Source organism: Protomyctophum bolini, assembly GCF_963924005.1.
Source record: "Protomyctophum bolini genome assembly, chromosome: 22".
Lineage (NCBI taxonomy): Eukaryota > Metazoa > Chordata > Actinopteri > Myctophiformes > Myctophidae > Protomyctophum > Protomyctophum bolini.
The window spans coordinates 18,564,194-18,581,693 of NC_137883.1; the positions used below are offsets into that span (position 1 = coordinate 18,564,194).

General features: G+C 42.3%; 1 protein-coding gene across 1 annotated transcript in view; it reads right to left on the reverse strand.

Annotated features, from left to right (window-relative positions):
* ermp1 (endoplasmic reticulum metallopeptidase 1) overlaps nt 1-17,500 on the reverse strand; it is a 42,804-nt gene that overhangs the window by 23,250 nt on the left and 2,054 nt on the right. Inside the window, exons 2-8 of the mRNA XM_080755418.1 lie at nt 16,215-16,519; nt 8,425-8,552; nt 8,185-8,290; nt 7,603-7,749; nt 6,650-6,742; nt 3,282-3,494; nt 2,128-2,348 (exon numbers count right to left, since the gene is read on the reverse strand). Of these exons, the coding sequence (XP_080611544.1) occupies nt 2,128-2,348; nt 3,282-3,494; nt 6,650-6,742; nt 7,603-7,749; nt 8,185-8,290; nt 8,425-8,552; nt 16,215-16,519 (1,213 nt within the window). The remainder of the gene's footprint in view (nt 1-2,127; nt 2,349-3,281; nt 3,495-6,649; nt 6,743-7,602; nt 7,750-8,184; nt 8,291-8,424; nt 8,553-16,214; nt 16,520-17,500) is intronic.

Genomic DNA, 17,500 nt, shown 5'->3' on the forward strand with positions numbered 1-17,500 from the left:
TCCAGGCGCATACCCATATAGGCGCATCATGCGCATGCCTGACAGCCTGTTGCGGGTTCGAGTCCCGATCCCGATGACCTTTGCTGCATGTCATTCCCTGTTTCTCTCTCTCACGGTTTCCTGTCTCTCCACTATGACCAATCAATAATGGCAGAAAAGCCTGCCTATGATGATGTATCATAGGTATGATGATAAGAGCGCTGCTCACTTCACACAAGTGTTATTTTTTAATTATGCCTTTTAGAGCGCCACCAGGACTTACAGTGCAACACTATTTTAATGTTGCACTGTAAGTTGGTAGTAGCCTTGCCGAGCCATGAGGCCCAGGTCTGTAGCGTGAGGCAGATGGTACACATGATATTTATAGTCATGTAATCAAGACTGATCTGTCATGTATGATGTATGCCAGCCATTTATTGAAAACACGACATGCATTCACCTTTGACCTATATAACATTACTAAGCATTATGAATATACTGTTACGTGTTATATATTATACATTTCCCTGTTATAGAACCACCAGGAAAAAAAACATGTTTATCCCATTTAGGCCTGACCTCAACATTTTAAAAAATTATTCTAAATCCTCCAGTTTTCTGAAATAAATATTTTCATCTGCTATTTTAATTTTTTTTTAAAGCTCTTATCCTGGTGGAGACCTGTGCCTGGGCACTTTTCTAGTTTCCCATGTGGGAAACAAAAGTACGAATCCCAGATGTTAAGAGTTATGAATTGTAGATTTAAAGGAATAGATTTTTAGAACAGATGTACAGTACCAGTTGATGTGTCTTTCACTTCCGCAGTCGTTTATTGATTTCTCACTGCAAATAAAGGCATAAACCTGTATGAATGAGGCATCAACTATATGAATAGTTTTGATGTGATCTCACTGGAGATGTACGTATTGTTTATTCGTCACGCCCCCGGTAGGTTAGATTGTTGTGTCTAGTAATGGTGAATGATGTCAATTGGACATGTACAGTTCACACCCTGGGACTAGCTGGCAGAACATTTTAATAATACATGGGACTACAGTTCAAACTCCTGCATCCACTACACAGCACACACAGTCCAAATCACTGATACAACTCGCGCACGCGCGCGCACATGCACACACCTATGAGATTCACAAACAAACAATGGCTGTTCTGTTGTCACCATGGAGTGAGAGGAACTCATTGATAACTCAAGTCTCGAAAATGTGAGCTCAAATGGATACAATGGAGTCTAAGTCTTCCTGGTATGTTATCCTCCAAGAGTCATCTAGCCTCCTCCTGTCTAATAACATATAAGTTGTTATAATCATTTTCAACTTGCCATCCCGATTTTGGGCATGCCAACATTGTAGGCGAAAACCTTCCATAAACGTCCACATTTTTCAAAAATGTCAAAGATTTTCTAAAATATCAGATCCATAAGCTTACAAAGCATTGCGTTGTTACGTTGTGAGCTTGTAGATTGGCTATTTCTGTTGATAAAATAGGGCTAAGTGGTTAAATACAATAAGGTAACCAGTAAGACGCGCAAACGCGGGAAGCGAACGCAGCTCGTACATATTTGGGTTCTTTTAAGATTTATGTTTAAGTTATTATTTTTTTAAGTCTCATGTCACCATGACTCAGCCATAACCATATAAGGAGTCCCCAAAGCAGCTATACGTCCAAATATGGAGTGTGTTGCATCAATCACAAACAAATCACTCAGCTCCATATATGGGCATAAAGGGGGGGGACACGCACGCACAGACATGATCTGCTAGGTCTCATAGTAAGTGCTCACTGCGTTCGCAATCACTGCGTTCGCAATAATGCATTGCAAGGGAATAAATGTCCATATATAAGAACACAGTTGTATTCTTCCATCAAGGTAAGATCTCACATTTGGTCCTAAGACTTACGGATGGACAACAACATAATGCCTCCGGCCACGGCTAACTCTGGTGGTATTAAAAGGATCAATCCAGATTCCAGTACGCTGTCCCATCTACAATAATATTTTAATTAAATAATGTATGAAAATGTTTAATTTAATATTTCTAGACTAAACCTCTGCTTCAGCTTGATTACCTTTTAAGTACTATTCCATACAGTGTATACAGTATACAAAAAGACAGGTGCACCACTCACCCCATAGTACAGGTTCTTTGCCAGCGTGTGAATGAGGATCATCTTGCCGGTGGCAGCCGTCCCATACAGGCAGATGGAGGCATAGAAGTGGCTGTACCAGAACATGGAGCGTCCCAGCAGAGTGACCACCAGGGCCACAATCAGCACCGTCAGCAAGGTGACGAACCAGCTCAGCACAACTACTCCTGTGGCGTAGGCTAGCTCCCGCACATAGCGCCCACCTGGGACAGACAGTGTTCAACCGTTAAGATGCTCACATTTGAATGAAGCCCTGATCGTTACCATATCGTAACTGTCGGGTGGAAACACTGTATGACCAAAACCTTTCAGGAAATATAGGGAAAAGGACCTGTGTGCCAATGGATCGACTGTAGTAATTATTTTGTCACCAAGTTCTTAACCCACAGACTTAACCACTTCCCCGTTTCAAAAAGTTTCGAAAATAGCTTGAGCGACAAGCTCACACCGCGTTGCATTGTGACACGTTATGAGCTTGTTGATCTGCTAGTTTCACTACTTTTTAGTGACACTTTTGTACGGGGGAAAGCATTAAAAAGTTGCAATATGGAGATACAAGCTATAGGTAGTTATTGGCAGTTGAAACTATATTCAACTGCCAATAACTAAAGAACAGAACATTGATGAAAACACACTTTTCCCCCCAATGAAAGCAGAGACTCTCTTCTTTCTTTTGAGATATAATATATTGGTTGTACATAGTCATAGAACAAAATCGCAGTTGCGAGACATGGTCAAAGCATTTCCAGGGGTCCCCAGGCAAAAACTTTGAGAACCCCTGTTCTAGAGAAACTCGGGAAGTTAATGAGTAATGATTATATCCTTAATTTACATTTTTGAGGGACGCTAGCCCCTCCTACATTTAGGTTTTCGTTACCGTCCACCTACATTTAGGTTTTAGTTACCGTCCACAGTAAAGTGGACGGTAACTGTCTGAGCAAATAGGCATAGTGTCTGTTTTACGTCATGATGATGTACGATGATAAGAGCACCCCTCACTTCACAATAGGATATATAATTGAAAACAACTTACAATTACACCCCTACCCATCCACCTCCTCCCCCTACACACACACACACACACACACACACAGCAACAATAAATAATACAATCTACACGTTAAAAGGTGACTCACCCCCATTGCCAGGCAACGAAGCCTTCTTGATTAGGTAGATAAAGGTGGCTGCAGCCACCATGTAGTTGAGGATGGTCCCCACGCGGGCCGGGTATGCCACCACCACCACCCCCAACAGGTCAAAGAAGACCATGTTGCCATGGCGATACTCAGAGGAATCCGCCAGCTTCTCCGAATTCACCAGATGCTTCAGCACTGCCAGAATGTTGTCTCCTGGAAGCAGGAAGGGAAATGAGGTGTTTTTCTTCTTTTTTTTTTACTCCTTGAACTTAACATGTGAAAGCTTGCATAAACAAGAGTTTCACCTCACTTTTACAGGAAATTGTGCTGTGACAAAGTTGATGGATTGAAAGAAACTAAAAACAAAATCAAATGTAGAGTGGTGGTTCCCAACCTTTTCTGGATCAGGGCCCACTTGAAAATCTTGAAAGTCCACCCATCTAACTGCTGTGTTAAGTGGTCAGATGGGTGGTCCACGTGCATGTTTTCCCCCTCTATTTCCCATTCCATATGCGTTTGTCTTATATGTAGCCTATATGAAAGGCCCCTCAATTACATTTTGTAACTATTTTCAGCAATGGGATGATAGTTTTATTTGGTGGGTATGTTGAGCTGGTCGTTTTGAAAGTAGCTCTCAAGTCCATAAAACAAACTAACATAGGCTACTTCTCTATAAGCAGAATCATGAATAGGCCTATTTAATTTATACAAAAGGAGAAGAGAGAGAGAGAGCAATGTGTTTGTGGCTCAAACTTTGTCTAATATTGTTTTAGAGCAGTGGTTCTCAAACATTGTCATGCCAAGAGCAAAGGACCCCCAATATTTTGTCAATCTACAAAAATAATCCCAAAATCGCTTATAAATTAAATTACATTACTTACTAATCGCTTATTTGGCAACACTGGCCAGAAACGACCAGTGTTGCTTTTTTTTGCAGCTCCGTGACTGGGAGATGGGACAGTCTAGTCTGGATAGAACTTTCTGTTACATTTAAATCAATATAAAAGTACCACACAACTGAAAAGTATCGCGACTGTGACCGCAAGTTAGGGGAGTGACTGTGCAACTGTTGACAAAACAAGTGACTGACAGACCAACAGCAGGCAAAATGTTATGATCCTGATGTGGAACCAATCAGGGCAAAGGGTATCAAGACAGTCCCAAAGACAACTTGTGTATTAACAGATTCCCCGCTAGACTTATTTAATTAACGCGTATTGCCACGGTTTTTCCCCTTTCAACCCAAGCTAATGTGAGTAGCCGCCTTTTGACTAGATCGGATCAAAACAAGTATAAAACTGAATTAACCTACTTTACGTGTATTGGCGGTCGGCCAGACTGATCAATTAACGTAGCTTACGTTTATTGGCGCTTTATGGGAAAATGGAGATGGAACAAATTAAATATATTGAACGAAACAAAGAACCTGTCCCACAGCAATCAAAGTGGTGCGGCTGACAAATCCTGACAGAGCCACATTTTCACGATATTTTTATCGCTATAGCTAAATAAATATTTAAATCGCTAATAGCTAAATTATAACATAATGTTTAAAACACCAAAAGGGGTTCCCGCTCAAAATGGGTTAAAGCTCCATGATTGTTTGTTTTTTAGGGTAAAACATGGCAGGCTAACCTTGTACAATTGTGATGTAAGCAACACAGCTGCAGCTAATAAAATGTATAATGGGGTTGGGGGTTGTTAGATGAAGATATAAAAGGAATTGACCAATGTGAAAGTACTGATAATACTTTTTACTGCCGTTCATAAACACTGATATACTGTTGTACCAAAAATGGCAAATTAAATGAAAGTTTTCACCTGTTGACATACTCAAAATACAGTATGGACTGTGGTTAAGGGTTTCACATACAGACATTAGTCCAGACATTATGCTCCCAGGGAGATGTATTATATTACCACCAAAAGTAAGTGTCATTTCAAGCATCTAGCTAATAGCTATAAACACCACCATTACTTGGTGATAATGTAATAAACAGGATCTAATAAAGCATGGTCCAATTTTGAGAGCATTTATTTTCCTGTTTTCACATGTTATTCTGTCCAACACTTGTATGCAATTGTTTGCACACACACACACACACACACACACACACACACACACACACACACACACACACACACACACACACACACACACACACACACACACACACACACACATTGTTCTGTGGTCTGCTGGCCTCACTATGGCCAAAACATAAACATAACCCAATGTACTAGTACAACCACCCCACATCTGAGATTGAATGCCTAACATGGCACCAATTAGCTGTTTCTCAAATTTGTGTCCATATGGCAAAACAAAATACGGTTACCCGCATCATTTTAACCAGTACTAAAATATTAGGTAATTTAACAGCTGTTGGTGAACTTGGGTGAAGTAGCCGTTTTTGAGTGACGCCTGCAGAATTAACCACCATTCAAATCCAGCACTGCACAGAGCAAGAGACCTCCTGCTATACGCTTTCCTGTAACTACCTTATCATGATGATCAGTACCCCTCTACACAGAATAAAAATAACATTGTCCGTTTCCTCCCCCCCTTTCTCTCTCTCTCTCTCCCTCTCTCCCTCTCTCTCTCTCTCTCTCGGTGGTTTAGTGTCAGCCAACGAACAAAGAGGGGGAAGGGGAGTCCAGGTCAATCCATAAAGTGTCTGCTGAGTGCTGGTCTGAGGTGTCTATAGAGAGAGAGAGAGAGAGAGAGAGAGAGAAAGACTGCTCGCAGTAATAAAGTCCTGACTGACTGCTAAGTAAAAGCAAAACAAACAGCAGCACAAACACATGAGGTAAAATGAGGATGAGTGCAGCGGTAAGACACTGTGGGGGGGGGGGGGGGGGGGTGCTGTGAGTGCTTTCGTTTGAAATGTACCCATTCTACATACTGTGAAATAAAAATGTGAATCAGTGTGTGTGTGTGTGTGTGTGTGTGTGTGCGCGCGCGCGCGTGCATCAGTGAGCATGTGACACAAGTATGTACTGTATCTCTCCTCCTCCCTGTGTACTGTTGGAAGGTTGTCATGGCAGCCCATCGTCGCAGTGATCATCATCCCCTTGACAGACAGACACACCCATCAAAAAATGTGCATATCATGTTCTCTGTTTTATGTATAGGACCCCCAATGCAAATACGTCTCTGACACTATTGTGTTTTTAATCCTCGATTGTCTTTTACCCCTCACGTGTTCCGAGTGATGGTTTTGAGCAATCAAATAAAAATCTATTCAACTGCTGCCATCACTTGGCAACAGTAAAACATGGTTGAAGGGAAGAACAATGGTGGCGAAAATGTTACGCTTCAATCATGTGCCCATGAAATGTTAATAGTGCTGTGTGTGTGTGTGTACCAGCTCTCTGTATGGAGTCAGTCAGTATCCTGTCAGCCGTGTCGTACTTCGTGTGGTAGATATACCCATTCTCAATGAAGGCTAAGTCAATACCTGTACGAGAGAGAGAGAGAGAGAGAGAGAGAGGGAGAGAGACAGACATTTGATGTCCTTGAGTCCATCCTTTGCAGATAAATTGGGACTTAATTTGATATTCACAGCATTAAGGCCTGCCATACAAAGAGCCTTTCTATGTTTCCAATCTGGACTTTATCACATACCAAGCCTTTATTTATTTCCCCTGGGTAATGGGGTGATAAAAGGGCAGATAAGCTAAAGTGCCACAGTGCACTGAATTGTTATTGGCGCAAAGGAACCAAAACAAATAAGGCAAAAGAGTGACCGTTGATGGTTCTGAGAATGGTTGTGTAAAGGTGAGATCACCAGCCGGTGACCAGCAGCACCTGCCGTGTTTTTGAGCCAACTTCCTCCATGCAATATGAGGAAATCCCAGCGGGATTTCATATGACAGTAGCTGACCAATAAACTGAGGTGCCACCATGTGCTGATTGAATGTCACTGTGAGTGACCTTGCTGTGGAGGGAAGTTGGGAACCTTATAACATTATACACCAAAACGTTTCTATGGATGGTGGGGGAGAATTCATGGCTGAGTTTGATCTGGGTGCAAAGAAACATAAACACAGGGATGAAAACAAGGGCAAGGACTAACGGCACCTGCTGTGTCCTCAATCAAATCCCAGCTATCTATTTAGCTGAAAAGGGGAGTATATGTGCAAATGTACAGCGACAAATACCCCCATGACAACTAAAGGGAAAGGATTCGGACATTTTCACCGCAATAAACCAACCAATGCTGGGTACCGAAACCAGAACATGCTGATTTGTCCATGCAAATGGCGGGCAAGCTGATATAATGTCCCAGTCCCATTGACAGACAATGTTGGGCAGTACCTGGAATGTTGCCAAAGTCCCTGTAGATACGGAAGTCGGTGTCAGAGGGAATGATGCCACTCTGAAATACCTCCTGGCCCACCACAGAGGCAAAGGGATGTTTGGCTGCCTGGACATATGCTTGGACCAGCCATGGGTTTTCTGGACCTGGGAGAAGATCAGATGAGCCGTTATGTGACCTATGACTGCTTTTTTTCTCCTATATACAGCTTTTGTCCCCACACGTCTCAATAATTGCCATTGACAATGAAAGGAGAAAATAGGTCAAATGTCCGCCAAATATGATGTAAATTTAACCAACCAATCACATAAATTCAGTTGTTCATGAGATGATGTATAATGATAAGAGAGTTCACTTCACACAGGTGAATCATATTGTTAGCTATCTTAACAATAAAATGGCCCACAAATGGTAGGGGCTAGCCACACACAGGATTACACATTCTATAGAAAACAACAAACTTACAGAGAAAGGCTAACACAAATGCTACGCATCAGTGAACCGTGCGCACACACACACACACACACACACACACGCACACACACACACACACACACACACACACACACACACACACGTACCTGTCTGAAAAACAACCTCTTTGCCCCCAACTCCAGCAGCTTCCAGGTTGATGAAGGCTCTGACCTGTTTGGCCCAGGGATGTTGAGTAATGAATCCATGACTGGCCTAAAGTGGGTTGAAGAGAGGGAGGAGACAAAAGATGAAAAAATATATATTTTGGAGGGGCTCACACTTATTTATTAGCCTTCGTAAATGATGATGTGGTCTAATGTAGATTTGAGCTCTTGGTCAAATTGTACCTGCAATATATTTTCCTCTGCCCCATTGAAGAGAAAGACAACTCCATGACGGAGAGGAGTGGACAGGTTAGCTAGAGAATGTAGAACTTCCAGCATCACTGCACAGCTCACTGCATCATCACTGGCACCTAGTAGGACAAAAACAACATATAGTATGGGTGTCAACTGTCAAGCTTAGCAATGGAATACAAACGATAGATTCTGTACATGGTTTCAAATACTCAGAATCGATATGTATTGAAACATGTACATTTGTTATAGCAGGGATCCCCAAGCAGGCATCAAGGAACATTAAAACGAGGTTGAGGCACCTTGGCCAGTAGTCCGAGTCTGGCAGTGTGAGTTAAGTTGACATAGATTGAATAAATAAATAAAAGTTGAGGTCCCAGATATAAATGGCATTAAATGGGGGTCAGTAGCCTATTCATGTCAAACTGGGCATCCTTCAAATTAAAATGATAAGAATCACTGCTAGAGCCCTGACATTTTTAAATGGGGTCTTGCCCTGAAAATTAATTCATTTTACACTCAAGAGTTAAAGATCAATAAGGGTGTATTTGGTTACCAACTCTCCATCATTTAGCTGGGGACCACCTGGAACCCCCTCAAGGACCACTGGTGGTCCCCGGACCACTGGTTGAGAACCACTGTTGTACATCTATTCTAAGCTTAATTAAATAATGGAAAAAAAAAGAAATTTGTGCGCACAGACTCGGCCCCCAGCCTGGTACCCTAGTCAAAATATGGCCCTTGAGGAAAATTTATTGGAGAACCCTGCCTTAGGAGAAGCTCTCGTCATCCTGCTAAATACCTAACGGACACAGACTTCGCTGATGACATCGCGCTTATCAGTCAATCATTAGAATCTCTAATGATTCAGCAGGCATCCAACTGTGTTGTCTTTATCTCAACGAGACGAAAACTGAATACGTAAATATATGCAAATCCAACAATAACCACATTATAAAAACACTTAACAACACTCCTCTGAAACAGGTTGATACAAGTATTTGGGATCATATACATACACCTTCTTCCCAAAACTACTTTCAAAATAGGAAGGGTATGGCCTGGTCAGGCTGCAATGACATGCATAAGATCTGGTCATCCCAGCTTAGTAAGATGTTCAAAGTCAAAATATTTAGGACGACCGTTGAGCCGATTCTACACTATGGCTCCGAGACATGGACACTTTCAAAGAAATTAGAGAAACGGTTGGATGGCACTTACACCCGCCTTCTAAAAAACTATTGTTCCCTGATGTCATCGCTAGGGACACATGCATCAGTAAGCAGGAACTAGGGATGGAAATGAAGGACCAGAAAGTCTGGCATGGCATTGTGAAATCCATGATCTCGACCACAGTCGAAAAATGATGATGAGGATGATGGATCATCACCTAGATCTGCATATATGGAGCCGGCCAGCAACTCTACATCTGACCTCAAACCCTTAGATCTCCAAATATGGAGCTGACCTGTTCTGACATTCCATATGTTGATCCCTCCCCACCTGTGCTTCCTCTTCTTATTAGTGCAGCCGCGCCTGGCAGCAGGAGAAAACTAGAGTTCTCAACAGGTCAGAAAATTAAGGACCGGCCCTACCTGGGCCCTAATTAGACTGGCCGAGGCCCTGCCTGGCCTTACTAATTAGCACACATTTTTCGCCGTACGCGGCCCGGAAATAAAAGTCCATATTATATGGGCATTCCCAGACCTGTTGTTTCAGCCCGACCTAAAGATAACACTTAACAAGCATAGCTAGAGCCAACAATTATGAAAACCTGCAAAACCTGTCAGTCCGACAGTCAAATGGAGTGAAATTTGAGTGAAATGCATTTGCCCAAGCTCCCACACTGGAGACAACAAAGGGGTAAAAAAGACTCAAATTGATTAAACGGTTTCTTGGGGGGTAGGAGTACCCAGAAATCCCAGCTTCACAACCCGGAGTGAATCTGGGGCTTTAAGGACTAGAGGGACTAAACTAGAGGACACAATCAGGAATTCTCAACTAGAATAGTGTTTTTATTGAAAAAAATGCTTCTATTAACTTTCCTTCCCTCAAAAACAATTACCAGGGTTATAGTTATTAAGTTTGAGATTTTTAATTTGTTTGATTTTGATCATTTCTTTATTGCGAATGCAGTGATTGCGAACACAGTGAGCACTTACTATGAGACCTAGCAGATCATGTCTGTCTGTGTGTGTGTCTGTGTGTCTGTCTGTCCCGCTATCCAAATATGGAGTGTGTTGCATCAGCAATCACTCAGCTCCATATATGGGCACAAAAGGGGCCAGGTCCACTCAGCTCCATATATGGGCACAAAAGGGGCCAGGTGCACATATACAGTAACAGTGGGACAGACACACAGACAGACAGACATGATCTGCAGGGTCTCAGCTGCGTTCGCTTCCCGCGTTTGCGCGTCTTACTGGTATATATATACTGTACACACACCGGTATATATTTGTGATCAAGTTTTTATATTTTTTAAAAAAAAGCCCCCTTCCCCCTCACCCCACAGGTTAAATGACAATACAGCAAAAAGCTAAACCAAGACAGGTACTTTACCGTTGAAAAGGAAAGAAAAGTAAAAGAGAAAATAAAATATCAATAATCGAGACCATAAGTGGATGGATAAAATGTTAACGGCAGTTAAGTTTTTCCAATGCTGTGGATAAGATGTCAAGTGTGTTTTCTTTTTCCCCATTGGTTCCAGCTATAGAGAGTTCCAGAGAGATCATGTCCATTAGTGAGAGGATCCATTGTGAGACCTTTTTTTAATATATTTGTTTTGACTTTGTTTTCAAAGCAGGTTTGCTAGTTTAGTACATTTTTATAGTAACATGGAATTTGTCATAGGCAATGTTCTAAAAGGTTAGAAGAATTATTGTGTAATAAAATACCATTTAAATTCTTCAATTTGCAGTTAAAACTGGCACAGCTCTCATATTTATTCACCTAAATTAAATAGACAAAATAGTTTCCTATAGTTATCTTTTTAAACGCGCAATAGTTTCAGTTAGTTATCAATTAACATAATAATAATTGTATAATAATAATATAGTCCCCACTCCTTTGGGGTATTTTTTTCCACAGTGCATTTGCACACTGTATGTGGAATTTGTCCTCTGCATTTAAGCATCCTAACTATAGTATCAGTGGATCAGTGGAAGCCTAATACAGCACTACAGGAGCAGATAATGGTTAAGTATCTTGCTTAGTGACACTTCGATGCATAGACCGGGGCAGGGGCGAACCAGGGACCCATTCAGGTATAGCCTCATTTTTATAAAGATATTTCACATACATTTTTTAATTGTTTTATTTTATATATTATATAGGTTTATTTTAAGTTAAATAAAATAACTGCCATCGTGTTTCACTCAGCTTTGAGTTTGAGTAGATGTATCTTGGCCTCTACGGTCTATGACAATAGACCGTAGACCGTAATAGACAATCAGCTTTAATAACAAGACAGCTTTAATCAGATTATTGACCAGGCCCAGGTAGTGGTGAATTTTTGCCAGATGTTTTTCATAGGCAATTGGAACGCTGAATGCTCCAACCAGAACGAGAGTCATAAGGGTGAGTCCATTGAACAAGGCACCAATGTAAGTGAGAAGCAAAAATAGCATTGCAAACTTAATGGAGTCCACCAGGTCTTCTACCAGTAAGAGACGTGTCAGCTCAGCGATCACCTTGTTGACTTTCTCCAGACATGCAACACCGTACTCATTCAGGAGAGCCAGGTCATATGATAGGTACTGCTCGAAGGGGTGACCCTCATCTGACTTGTTGATAGCCTGCAGGGCGCCCTTGTAAATTCTGAAGGAGATGGTGACAGTCAGGAGGGCCAGGCCTAAATAGGCGCAAACGCTGATAACGCTGAATCTCGTCAGGGACACACACAGCAGGAGAGCTGTTCCGAAAACCACTGCTGTGGTCTTAACATCACGCCAGTAGAATAGATCCACCAGTACAGCTGGAGCTAGGGGGTATGCCGATAGTGATGCTGCTGCTTGTGTCACTGGAGCCTGTGCTTCTGGGAGCCATTCTGTTGCCTCTTCCTTCTCCAACGGTGGAACTGCCTTTTCCCTTTCCTCTGAGGGTGGAGCTGCCTCTTCCCTTTCCTCTGAGGGTGGAGCTGCCTCTTCCCTTTCCTCTGAGGGTGGAGCTGCCTCTTCCCTTTCCTCTGAGGGTGGAGCTGTCTCTTCCCTTTCCTCTGAGGGTGGAACTGTCTCTACCCTTTCCTCTGAGGGTGGAGCTGCCTCTTCCCTTTCCTCTGAGGGTGGAACTGTCTCTACCCTTTCCTCTGAGGGTGAAGCTGTCTCTTCCCTTTCCTCTGAGGGTGGAGCTGTCTCTTCCCTTTCCTCTGAGGGTGGAACTGTCTCTTCCCTTTCTTCTGAGGGTGGAACTGTCTCTACCCTTTCCTCTGAGGGTGAAACTGTCTCTTCCTTGACCTCTGAGGGTGGCACTTCCTCCTGAGGCGGTGAATCCACAAAAGTAATTTCCCCTTCGGAGGAATGATACAATGCTTCATACAGCTTTTCTTTCTTCTTTTTCTTTTCTTTCTTCTTCATCATCTCTCTGACCCAAAAAATAAGTTCTTCAAAAATGTTCTTAGTTGTAGAACACCAGAAATGGATGGACGTGCATCACAAACAACAAAGAGATCTCGTTCTCGCAGATATATACTGTACATCTGTCCCTCTGTCGTCATCAACAACCTGCCACACCATAGGATGGTCTAACGTCATCACAAACACACACACAACACAAACCGTTGCAATGCATACCTGCTTGCCAATGCCGAATTGTCAGCCGTTCTTAGATCATTAGATGCATACCTGTATATGCCCAGCTTTGCATGTCTGTGTGTACTAAATTCGAGATGATTTGACTGACTGAGCACGGAATGTGATGTATAATGATGTATGACGAATGACGATAAAATTCTAGAGTGTGAGTTTTTACTTACAGTTCCACAAGTACTAAGACACATTTCTTGAAACTATGTCAGTCATATACTGTGACATCACAGACTGGGCTCTGACCCAGTACTCTGACAACAGGTGCTAACAATCTACAAGGAACAATGCATGGCAAAGCACCACCAAGATGCATATTGGCAGCGTGCATAAAAACATTTGGCGTGGACCGGTCTAGTAGTTTGCAAGATTAGCTCTATACACGGGGGCGAAAACATCATATTGGACCCCAGCCGTTCCGGCCTGGCAGAAGAGATCATAAAATACAAAAATGTAATACATAAAACTTACAGAATGTTATCAGCTACCCTACAAACTTTTGTATAATAACACTGTCACTAGCATAATGTTCATCACATCACATGTCATATTTCCAGTGAAAAGCATACATCACATGCATGTGTACTGTATGTATTAGGGATGCCAAACGACTCATATTTGGACGTGTCAAGGGCGAAAATGTCGAACGATTTTTTTTCCTATTTTCTTCTTCAATATTTATATACAGTAAGAATGACGGCGGGATTTATTTGACAACTCTGTCCTGCTTTCTTCACGAGAAGAGAAGAGTGCTCACCGCTCAGATCAGAGCAGACCTGTGGCTGTCAGTTCACTTTACGCTTACGGCATGTGTGAGTTGAGATGAGATGTGAACCTGGGTCTGGGAAGCTCAGAGCTGCAGCCATTGGCTCATGATACGAGCACACGACCAATGGGACAGATCATTCAGTGTTCAACCACTCATACGTTTTGAGTCGCAGGAGGCATGAGTCGATAATCGAGTCGATTTTCAACATTTTTCAACATCCCTAGTATGTATATGTTGCTGGCCTGGAAGCTGTGCAGTGCTCTACAGAAGGCTCCTCCCTGTAGTTCCAACGTATTTAATGTTAATGTGTAACAACTATTTTAGTACTCTTTTTGGAGACTCATATGGTAGCACTGTGATTCCCAGAATTCAGTTTAAAATAAAATCAGGCTAGTACCGCTACAAAACAAACGCTGCAAGGAACCGAACATATTTTAAAACAACATTTTCAGAAACGGTATGTATTAATGTATTAAAATTAAAATACATGAAAGATTGCATCATTTTGGCGTGGTTGGAATAAGATGTTACAAAAAACAATTTATGTGGAATGGTATTGTGAAAAATGTGCCAGTGAAAGATTATATCAAAAATAACTTTTGCTTAGTTGAATATGCTACACTTTAATTGTGGTTATTGATTATAATGCTGAAGCTTACATTGTGCAAGTATCTTTGACTAACAAATAAGAGAATTAGGTTTTCATGGTCAAAACTAAAATCAGAAGGTGTCAACAAAATATGATTTTCATGTTCTTTACATGCATAATTGATGGACTGAATGGTACATAGAACAAATCCAATGTATACAATAGTTTGATTGTTTTTATGCTCTTGTAACATATTCTCATGTTAAATTAACTTCCATTAGAGAATAGTGCAATCCAAGCACATGATAAGTTATTAAGCTTCACAACAACTGTAAGAGAAACCCGTTTCCAGTCATCTCAAGCTAAACATCATTAAGAAGGTTTTTCATGTTAGCAGTTGTCAGGATTAAACTTGACAGGTGGTGCATGTTTGAGCATTGTCTAATGGCCGAGCTGTACATAAGGAAACAAGCAGACGAGACAGAGTTCTGATAACATCCCAAGTACATCTTGATAAATTGAATTCACAAACCAACCTCCTCAAATGAGGCTAGAATTGAGTGAGTTATTTCCCTATATGAAAGCCAGAGGCTTGTGGCATGTAAACCACCTGTGGAATGTGACAACCTGGCAGAAGAAAGTTCAACCCCTTCCATCTGATGGAGAGAACATTAAAGCAAAAGGTGCAGAACTGAGAGAATCAAAGAATGATAAAAAGCAGAGGGAACTGGCTAGGCATGTGATTGGCTGAGATTAGAGGGGTTAGCGATAAAGAACAAATCTTGGATACTTGAGGGGTCGGGGACAAAGAGTTCAGAGAGAAACTGAGACAGGGGCAGAATCATGTGCTCAGGATTTCAGGATTGGAATTGTTGGGGTGGGGGTTGTTCAGTTTAGCTCTGGGTACCATTCGTGCCGCTGTCACTGCCACTTATGCCGGACACAGATTCATCTTTGTGCAACCCAAAGTCTGACTGAAATGTAGAAAGCTTGGGAGGCAGAAGCAATTGCGCGCGCACGCACACGCACGTCGCATGCACACATTACATGTCTGCCAATAAAGTAATCAATCAATAAATGTAGTCTTGCATAGCCAGATAACTATTCCACAATCTCTGAGTTCTATAGTCTGGAACTACACCTCCTGAAAGCCAGGAAGCCGTCATCTGTTTGTCATTTCCATTCACAAAAATATATTTTAACCCATTTAGACCATTTAGACCTCTATTTCGGTGTGCCCTAATTGGTGGGACGTAATCTGACAATGTGCAAGTTTGACTATTAACTGTCAAACTACTATTACGTCCCACATGTGCCCTCTATGTGGGACATACCGGTAATAGTAGCTTGACAGTGGGATGGGACTCCATGTCACCAAATATTTGCTCAGGGGTCTCTGTGTCTTGAGTAGCATTTAATTTAATTGACATATCCAAACCAGGAATGCAACATCCACTCACAATACTAGAATTTTGTTAGTGCCTGTGTGGCACTCAGAGAAAACAGTGCACAGAGTGTGCTAGTTCACTGCACTCAAACTAGAGGCCTCAGTGTACATTGTACAAACAGTGACATTCTGGAATCTGGACACATTATTATTGGCAAGCACGGGCACTCATACCTGGACTGTTGGCCACCGTGTCAAAGTGGCAGTTTGCCAACATCAAGTGCTGTGCCCCAGTCTTGGGCTCCAACTTCACTGCAATGTTGGTGACCCGGTCATAGAAGCTGGTAAAACCACCCAGAAAGTCAATGGAGAAGGAGCCAGTGGGCCGCTGCACATCCACCGTCAACCGGTGGGGACCATGCACACTCTCAGACCGGATGTGCTCAATCTGCTCCAGCAGGTAGTCCACGGTCAGCACCTCATTCTCCCGGCTGCCCACCGGCCGTGGGCCCACGCTAGTGATGCGTTCCAGGTGTCGTCTACAGTAGGTAACCGTGAGTAGTGTAGATGGAGAGGTGACACAGAGATAGTTTGATAAATATCCAGAGTAACGTCTTAAACACTTAATCATATGACAAATCATGAAAACTGTGGATTTACAAGATCGACTGCTAACCACCAACTAAAATGTAAATACATGACATAATGTACATTATACTGTACTGTACAGAAACATTACAGAATCGAATAGTCAACATCTTGTGTTGAAAATGAATCCATCTCTGTCAGCCATACACACTGTTGGGACATCAAACACCACAAAGGGAAGCCGACACTATAGGTCCAGGACAATACCACAAATGGTTGACAGACACTGAAGGTGTAAGTGTGTAATGTGCGATGCGTGCCAGTTAGGGAGCCTACCTATGTTTACAGGGTGCTATGTTTCCAGGATCCCCATCTTCTGTTAACACACATTATCCCTCCTATTGTGTTGCAAACAGTCTGTTTACATTTACCGGTATGTAGCTTGCAAGCTAGCCCTATACGAGACTAACATGCACATCATTGTCTAGTACTACAGTATGTGCAATTTCAAACTGGGTGATGATAACCTATTCCGAACACCAACGCTTGCCAACACGGACGGTCTGTGGATGTGTGCTTGTCGACGCACAATGCCATCGGCTGCTCGCCACAGCCACTCAATCGTTTTGTGGCTCGCACGGGTGCTGTGCCTCACGAGCCTCAAGTCCTTGCTGTCAGCATGCCTGCTTTGTTGTCAAGTGAGTTAAAAATCACAACGATGGGGTCGTGGTTTGACCCCGGGAAGATAGGAGGACCATGGAAATATAGAGTAGGTCCCTTTGTCAGAACTGGGAAACATAGGAGCCTGTTTTTATGTTCCCACATAGGACCCAAGAAAGATGGGACTCTGGAAACATAGTGATGACCCTGTCAGCTATGGCATTTATTGAAATGACAGACAGCTTGGCAGCATTCTGTCCCTATCAGTCGAT